At 34.1% G+C, this 9,327-nt stretch overlaps 1 protein-coding gene across 1 annotated transcript; it reads left to right on the top strand.

Moving 5' to 3' along the window:
* Nucleotides 1–923: 923 nt before the first annotated feature.
* Nucleotides 924–6,770, top strand: LOC106321110 (zinc-metallopeptidase, peroxisomal). The gene is made up of 26 exons (XM_013759425.1): nucleotides 924–1,146; nucleotides 1,259–1,334; nucleotides 1,446–1,513; nucleotides 1,596–1,687; nucleotides 1,789–1,862; nucleotides 1,953–1,996; nucleotides 2,216–2,267; nucleotides 2,384–2,506; nucleotides 2,593–2,705; nucleotides 2,792–2,954; nucleotides 3,041–3,133; nucleotides 3,237–3,322; nucleotides 3,414–3,500; nucleotides 3,745–3,848; nucleotides 4,104–4,206; nucleotides 4,297–4,392; nucleotides 4,472–4,661; nucleotides 4,730–4,791; nucleotides 4,872–4,976; nucleotides 5,056–5,257; nucleotides 5,336–5,544; nucleotides 5,628–5,752; nucleotides 5,835–5,886; nucleotides 5,981–6,067; nucleotides 6,153–6,275; nucleotides 6,366–6,770. The coding sequence occupies exons 1-26, from the start codon at nucleotides 1,009–1,011 to the stop codon at nucleotides 6,609–6,611; spliced, it is 2,913 nt and encodes a 970-aa protein (XP_013614879.1). The 5' UTR covers nucleotides 924–1,008; the 3' UTR covers nucleotides 6,612–6,770.
* Nucleotides 6,771–9,327: the final 2,557 nt, after the last annotated feature.

Raw genomic sequence — 9,327 nt, 5'->3', positions numbered from 1 at the left:
TAGGGTTTTAGGTTTTAGTGATTTGGTTTTAGGCTCAGGGTGTTAGAGGCTATCGTGCTGATAACGTGTTGTGAAACTTAGGATTTAGAGCTGTAAGTTTCTGTCTATTATTTAATGAATAAGTGTTCCCTTTATATAGGGGTTACAAGAGAGATAAATAGAAATACAATAATAGGAAAGATTACAAATCATAACATAAACGAATTAGGAAATAGGCAAGTTGTAGCCGTCTCTCTCTCCTCTCCAAGTCTCGCGACCGCCTCTCTCTCTCTAGAGTTGGACTGTCTCTCTCTAAATGTATGGACCGGTTATGGACCGGACCGGTTATGGACATCCACCAATTGATTTATAACGGTCATAGAATTTTATGAGTTTTGCAACTCAACTTTAAGTAACACCTAAAATGTGATATACTTAGATATAGTTTAGTGTATATACATATAAGTTACAAAACATTAAAAATGCGATTTTTAAAGGATTTCGACTAACCAAACTCAAAAAGAAAATTAAACTAAATTTTATCCATTTGGTCTAAATAATCGAACAAAATTTAAAAAATCAAAACCTTTATTTCAGTTTGGGTAAATTTTGCAATCCTAGTACATAAAAAACATAACGGATTGGGAGTTGGGACTGGTCTAATACATAAACTACATAAGTTGATATGGTAGTTTTACAAAGACCATTACCGAGTCAAACTATATTGTATGCCTTTAATAACTCTTAATCATAAAAAAAACTCTTAATCACATGGAATATATTTCTATGACTTATTATTCATATGACCTAATTAATAATTATTCTATAACTCATTGCTTGCGCTACGCTCCCAGCTCTGGATGACGTGGCAATATGTACACCGTTAGATATGTTCAGACGTAGACTTCAGCACACTATATAATTTCTCTCTCCTCTGTAGAAAAGAAAAGAGATATCCTCTTCATTCAGACAGCGAATAAGAAAGAAGACAACACCGAAGCCAAACGAAACTAACCCTCAAGGACGAAGATGGCCGTCGAGAAATCGAACACGATGGTGGACGGCGTTGAGATACTGAAGCCGCGTACGGACAACAGAGAATACAGGAAGATTGTCCTCAAGAACTCGCTCCAAGTCCTCTTGATCAGCGATCCCGATACCGATAAGGTCTGAGATCGCTCCCGTTTCGATTCAATTTAAATCTGATGATTCATAAATTTTGATCCTTTAGTTCTGATTCATATAACTGATTCGTAAAGTTTGATCCTTTATTTCAAAGTGTGCTGCTTCAATGAGCGTTAGTATCGGATCTTTCTCTGACCCACAAGGATTAGAAGGCTTAGCTCACTTCCTCGGTACGTTGATTTCTCCAAAGTCTTGTGCTTTCTCAATTATTAATGTGTCCCCATCTTATCATTTGAGCTTAATTGGGTTTTGTAATAATGATTTATTTTTGTTTTTTCTAGAGCATATGCTGTTTTATGCAAGTGCAAAGTACCCAGAGGAAGATAGTTACTCCAAGTACATCACTGAGGTAATACATATATATACATACTCTGGAGAAGTTGTTCTTTTGTTTGTTTCTTCTGTTGATTTTGAATTGTCTTGGTGTATAGCATGGAGGGAGCACAAACGCGTATACATCCTCTGAAGAGACGAACTACCATTTCGATATCAATGCTGATTGTTTCAGTGAGGCTTTGGACAGGTATGATTGTTGTTCTTTTTCTCTTTTTTTTTTTTATTGCTAACTAATTTGTTGCCTACTATCTTGGCTGGCTAAGATTCTCACTTAACTTGCTGAATCAGGTTTGCTCAGTTCTTTATCAAACCACTAATGTCAGCTGAGGCCACTATGAGGGAGATCAAGGCTGTTGACTCAGGTTCGTTTTTTTTTTTTTAATTTATGTTAATCTTGATCTACTCCCTTGAAGTTAAAACTGATTATAACGAGTTTTTTTTTTTGTATCCAGAGAATCAGAAAAACTTACTCTCTGATGGTTGGCGGATGAGACAGGTATAGCTCTGGTTCTAAACAGCAATGATTTTAAGCTGTTTTTGATTTATTTCCTCTCATTGGGTTGGGACTATCACTGTTGAGCAAATCATTATGATAAGAAAAAAATATTAATTGTGAAAAAATAAGTTTTCTTTGAACTTCTGATATATCTTTACATGCCTCAGAGGTATATGATATTTACTTTTAATGTCTTCCATCATTTTTATTTGATAACAGTTACAGAAGCATCTAAGCAAAGAAGACCATCCCTTTCACAAATTTAGCACAGGTCTATATTCTAATTGTTTTCACTGTCTTTGCTATGAATGCGTTTATGGAATGCTATTTATCATGATGCATATGAATAGTCAATTGTGCTTCCTAAAAAGTGAGATTTGTGATTAGGAAACATGGATACACTTCATGTAAAACCCCAAGCGAAAGGAGTGGATACAACGAGTGAGCTTATTAAGTTCTATGAAGAACACTATTCTGCTAACATCATGCATCTCGTTGTATATGGGAAGGGTATGGGTTTCCTTGCTAACACAAAACTCAAACTTCTCTTTCTTTCTATTAAAATAGGTAACAGTCTTTGGTCTGGATATTTTCAGAAAGCCTTGACAAAATTCAAGATCTTGTGGAAGGAATGTTCCAGGAAGTCCAAAACACCAACAAAAGCATCCCTAGATTCCCTGGTCAGCCATGTACTTCGGAGCATTTGCAGGTCTTTGTTCCTCTTCGTAAATTCAGAATATTCATGCTATAGATTGTTTCTGAGATGGTGATGTTTTAATTGTTTTTTTTCATCAGATTCTTGTGAAGGCTGTTCCTATAAAGCAAGGACACAAGCTCAACGTGTCATGGCCAGTAACTCCTAGCATTCATCGTTACGAAGAAGCACCGTGCCGGTACCTTGGCCATTTAATTGGACATGAAGGCGAAGGAAGCTTGTTTCATGCCTTGAAAACCTTAGGTATATACTTTCTTTGTGGCACATGCTAATAGGTTTTCAACATTTTTTTTTGTGTTTCTTGCTTAAAGTCTTTTTATTGCTTGCAGGGTGGGCAACGGGACTTTCTGCTGGTGAAGGAGATTGGACTCTTGATTATTCTTTCTTCACGGTTTCTATTGAACTTACCGATGCTGGTCATGGTGGGTTTCTCTTACTGTATTTCTTTTAAATCTAGGAAAGTTCACAACAGTCGTATTCATTCTTGTGTTGAATAGAGATTATGAGTGTGTTTGGTGTTTACAGAGCATATGCAAGATATATTGGGGCTGCTGTTCAAATACATTCAGCTATTACAACAGACTGGTGTTTGTCAGTGGATTTTTGATGAGGTATGGCTATGCCAATTGTTTTTTATTTTGACGTATTCTAATGACTCAGTCCTCAAAGATTTTTTTAATACATTTCTTGTTATTACTGAAGCTCGCAGCTATTTGTGAGACAAAATTTCATTATCAAGACAAAACACCACCAATGTCCTATATAGTGGATATTGCATCAAACATGCAGGTAAGTTATATTTTTTGTTCGTGCTTTCCTTGTAGGCTTTCTATACATATGACTGCTTGATATACTTGAGTTCGTGCGTCTTTAACAATGAACAAAATTAAGAATATATGTTCACCTCTGTTACTAAGTCAGTGACTAATTGACTATTACATTAGTAGTCCATATGAAGTTGAGTAGTGCAACTAATCCTTAGAGCACAAACCGAAGTTCATGTCTAATATATCCTTGGCAAATTATATTTCAGATATTTCCGACAAGGGACTGGTTGGTTGGATTGTCACTGCCATCTAAATTTAATCCAGCCACTATACAAAAGGTTGTAGATGAGCTTTCTCCTAGTAATGCTCGGTAAGTCTGATCTTTTGGGTAGCTGCCTATAATACACTTAATTGATGATGAAATCATGAGTTTATACCTAAGCTAATTTAACCATTGTTTCTTTTACGCTTAACATATCTGAGCACCACATAGATATGATTGTTTTATCTTCATTAGCTTTTTGGCAGTTTACTTTGTCCACTCTCTGTCATGCTATGAGAGCTTACATGCTGTCAAAGCTCTGGAATCTATTGATATAACCAAACTGTTGTCTTGCTTTTGTAGAATCTTGTGGGAGTCGCAGAAATTTGAAGGACAAACAGACAAGAATGAGCCATGGTACAACACTGCCTATTCTCTCGAGAAGATAACCAGCTCTACCATTCAGGTTCATATTTGATATGTTATACTTACTCGAAATGATTCGTTTATATGTTTTGCCTTGTTAATCTTTTTGGTTTGTGTAAAATTATTACAGGAGTGGGTGAAGTCAGCTCCTGATGTGAACCTGCACCTACCAGCGCCTAATGTCTTCATCCCTACAGATTTGTCACTAAAAGATGCTAAGAACAAGGTTCAAATTTCACCACACTAGTTATTATTATTTTTTAATGTGTGAAGCAGTGTTCTTATGTGATCAAGTTCTGGAACAGGAGACTGTCCCAGTTTTGTTGAGAAACTCGCCTTTCTCGAGGTTGTGGTACAAGCCAGACACGAATTTCTCGAAGCCAAAGGCGTATTTCAAGATGGATTTCAATTGTCCTCTCGCAGTCAGCTCTCCGGACGCAGCAGTTCTTACGGATATCTTTACGAGACTATTGATGGACTATTTAAATGAATATGGTAAGATCTAATCTATACATCCCTCAGTATTGTTCTTTCACTTACTCTTTGCCTCTTCTATGTTGTAGCTTATTATGCACAAGTTGCTGGTCTTCACTATGGTGTGAGCCTTTCAGACAATGGTTTCGAGGTGAGTTTGGCATTTGCCTCATTCACACCACATGCATTTATCTGTCTTTTGCGCTAATTGTTTTTATTTTCCCTTCCTAGTTGACCCTTCTTGGTTACAATCACAAACTGAGGATTTTGCTGGAAACTGTTATTGAGAAAATAGCCAATTTTGAAGTTAAACCTGACAGGTTTGCTGTTATCAAGGTGATCATGTTAAGCTTTGTCTCTCTTTATTACTTAAGTTAACAATTTAGAAGACCACTAAATCTGTGTCTTTTACTAGGAAACTGTCACAAAAGAGTATCAAAATTACAAGTTCCGTCAGCCATATCACCAAGCAATGTATTATTGCTCGCTGATATTACAAGATCAAACCTGGCCTTGGACAGAGGAACTAGAAGTTCTTTCTCATTTGGAAGCTGAAGATGTAGCTAAGTTTGTCCCAATGCTGTTATCAAGGACGTTCATTGAGTGTTATATAGCAGGTACTAAGATTAGATATTTCTTTTCCTTTTATCAGAAGTTCTCTTGGTGTTCAAATATATACATTTACTTCATTTCAGGTAATGTGGAGGATAATGAAGCTGAGTCAATGGTCAAGCATGTTGAAGATGTTCTTTTCAATGATCCAAAGCCTAAGTGCCGACCTTTGTTCCCATCCCAGCACCTGACTAATAGAGTTGTGAAGCTCGAAGAAGGTATGAAGTACTTCTACCACCAAGATGGCTCGAACCCTAGTGATGAAAACTCTGCTCTAGTACACTATATCCAGGTACTTGTTCAGATTAGAAGATGGCTTTTTCGAGAGACCATACTGCTTTGGTGGCTAACTAAAACATTGGTTGCCACAAACAGGTTCACAGAGATGACTTTGCCATGAATATTAAGCTTCAGCTATTTGGTCTCGTTGCAAAGCAAGCCACCTTTCACCAACTTAGAACGGTGGAGCAACTTGGTTACATCACTGCACTTGCTCAGAGGTATACTTATGTTTTTGTTTCCTCACATTTACTCATATGCCCCCACCTGAACTCTGTTTAACCATGCTTTTCTGCAACTTAGGAACGATTCTGGCATTTACGGTGTACAGTTCATAATCCAGTCATCAGTGAAGGTAACCAAACGATCTCTGTCTGATAGAATTGATCTAATAACCACCCTTAGTGCTCTTGTCTGTAACTGCCTTCGGTGTTGATGGTTTTAAACAGGGTCCTGGACATATTGATTCGAGGGTGGAGTTGTTGCTGAAAAACTTCGAGAGTAAACTTCATGAGATGAGTGATGAGGAATTCAAGGTGAGATGGGTGAACCAATGTATATATCTCAAGTGACAATATGTTCCTTATTAACTAAACTGACATGAGTTACTCTTTCCTCCAGAGCAATGTAACAGCTTTGATAGACATGAAGCTTGAAAAATACAAGAACTTAAAGGAGGAGTCCCGGTTTTACTGGCAAGAGATTCAAAGAGGAACACTCAAGTTCAACCGTAAAGAGGCAGAGGTAACATAATTGAATTAACATGTAGGATTAGTTCAAGTGAGTATTGAAGTTGTTTTGGGAGAAACTAACTTGTGGTTTCCTTGTGGACAGGTTGCTGCACTGAGGCAGCTTCAGAAGCAAGAGCTGATAGATTTCTTCGAGGAATACATCAAGATTGGAGCAGCGAGGAAGAAGTCATTGAGCATAAGAGTATATGGTAGCCAGCATTTGAAAGAGATGGCAAGTGACAAGGATGAAGTCCCATCACCATCTGTTGAAATTGAAGATATTGTTGGTTTCAGAAAGGCTCAGCCTCTTCATGGGTCGTTCAGAGGATGCGGACAACCCAAACTGTGAGGGGCTGAATCTCATTATACAGAGACAATCATTTTATATCTTCTTTGATCCTTTCTCGTTGTAAGAATAAAACAGGTGAACCTTATGTTGGCATCATTTTCACAAAAAACAAATGAAATAGATTAAAAGAAGATGGCGAAAACTAAATATTGAACCGTATATGATTTGTTACTATGAAAGTAATTCTCAAAACTATAAAATTCTTCGAAATTAAAATATTATATGCAAATTGGTGGAATTAAACACCATATCCAAAAAACATTTTTAAAAAAGTAAATCTCTGAAATAAGTACTAAGGTATATTCAAAATTTAAAAAATATATGCAACTTAGATCACATTAAGAGCTTCTCCAACTGTAAATGTTTTACTAGTGTCTCATTAGTTAAGGCAAATGAAAAAAATAAGTTAATTAGGTGAGAGAATACAAAAGTATCTAAACTAATTTTTATAAGAAACTGTTACAAAAAAAAAGAAACTGTTAATATACTATGGTGCATATGTTTGTGGCAACTGGTCTAGATTTAATAAACCTATTTACATTTAATTGGATAATTACTCTCTTCCTATCACTTTAAGCAGTGTTTAAGGATTTTTATTCTCTTTCATAACAATTGATTTTTATCACTTTATATATTGTGGAATTGCACAATTCTCGTAATCCCATATCACAGGACGTTGGCCTTCTTCGTGTTCAATAATGTGAAAGAGTGGATTCCTGGTAATCAGATACAAGACATCATATCATACGAAGTTTTAATAAGTTAATTGATAAAAAAATAGAACGATATACATTTACCATGTAAGAGAGTTTAGAATACATTAATACAAATGTAGAATATTGTTAGAAATTTTAAAACAACCCTAAAAATTATAGGCTTCCGTATATTAACCATTTACCGAAAAACTGAATATTTTGTAGGAGTTAACACATAGATTTTGAGAAAAATTCAAAAAATATGATAATATTGTTTTAATGAATAGTTGTATCATGAACTAACATATGATGATGGTCATAGAGATTTAGAACCTTTGTTATCTCCGTTTCTCTAGAATATGGATTTTATTGTGGTTTGTCCACTGATTTAAGGAGCATACGAAGTTTTACTAAACTAATTGATAAAAAAATAGAACAACGCTCATTTACCATGTAAGAGAGTTTCGAATACATTAGTAAAATTGTTGAATGTGGTTAGAAGTCTTAAAACAACACTAAAAATTATAGGCTTCAGTAAATTAACCATTTACCGAAAAAATGAATATTTTGTAGAGGTTAACACATATATTTTGAAAATAATTAAAAAATATGAAAATATTGTTTTAATGCATATTTGTATCATGAAATAACATATGATGATGGTCAGAGAGGTTTGGAACCATTTTCGGTCTTCGTTTTTCAAAAATAGCGATTTTATTGTGGTTTGTCAACTGATTTACGGAGCATACGAAGTTTTATTAAATTAATTGATAAAAAAATAGAACGACGCCCATTTACCATGTAAGAGAGTTTAGAATACATAAATACAAATGTAGAATATGATTATAAATTTTAAAACAACACTAAAAATTATAGGCTTCAGTATATTAACCATTTACCGAAAAACTGAATATTTTGTAGGGGTTAACATATAGATTTTGAGAAAAATTCAAAAAATATGATAATATTGTTTTAATGAATATTTGTGTCATGAAATAACATATGATAATGGTCAGAGAGGTTTGAAACTTTTTTTCTCTTCTTTTCTCTAAAATAGCAATTTTATTGTGGTTTGTCAACTGATTTAGGGAGCATATGAAGTTTTACTAAATTAATTGATTAAAAAATAGAACGATGCCAATGTACCATGAAAGAGAGTTTCGAATACATTAATACAAATGTAGAATGTGGTAAGAAATTTTAAAACAACCCTAAAAATTGTAGGCTTTAGTATATTAACCATTTACCAAAAAACTAAATATTTTGTAGGGGTAACACGTATATTTTGAAAAAAAATTTAAAAGTTATGACAATATTGTTTTAGTGCATAGTTGTATCATGAAATAATATACGATGATGGTCAGAGAGGTTTAGAACCTTTTAGCTCTTTTTTTCTCTAAAACATCGATTTTATTGTGGTTTATCCATTGATATAGAGAGCATATGAAGTTTTACTAAATTAATTGATAAAAAATAGAACGATGCCCATTTAACATGTAAGAGAGTTTAGAATACATTAATACAAATGTAGAATATGATTAGAAATTTTAAAACAACCCTAAAAATTATAGGCTTCAGTATATTTACCATTTACCGAAAAAGTGAATATTTTGTAAGGGTTAACACATAGATTTTGAAAAAAATTCAAAATATGATAATATTGTTTTAATGAATATTTGTGTCATGAAATAACATATGATAATGGTCAGAGAGGTTTGAAACTTTTTTTCTCTTCTTTTCTCTAAAATAGCAATTTTATTGTGGTTTGTCAACTGATTTAGGGAGCATATGAAGTTTTACTAAATTAATTGATTAAAAAATAGAACGATGCCAATGTACCATGAAAGAGAGTTTCGAATACATTAATACAAATGTAGAATATGATTAGAAATTTTAAAACAACCCTAAAAATTATAGGCTTCAGTATATTTACCATTTACCGAAAAAGTGAATATTTTGTAAGGGTTAACACATAGATTTTGAAAAAAATTCAAAATATGATAATATTGTTTTAATGAATA

This window comes from Brassica oleracea, unplaced genomic scaffold (genome assembly GCF_000695525.1).
Source record: "Brassica oleracea var. oleracea cultivar TO1000 unplaced genomic scaffold, BOL UnpScaffold01231, whole genome shotgun sequence".
Taxonomy (NCBI): Eukaryota; Viridiplantae; Streptophyta; class Magnoliopsida; order Brassicales; family Brassicaceae; genus Brassica; species Brassica oleracea.
Note: the sequence above shows the minus strand (reverse complement) of the source record. Positions and strands in the feature narration are given on the sequence as shown.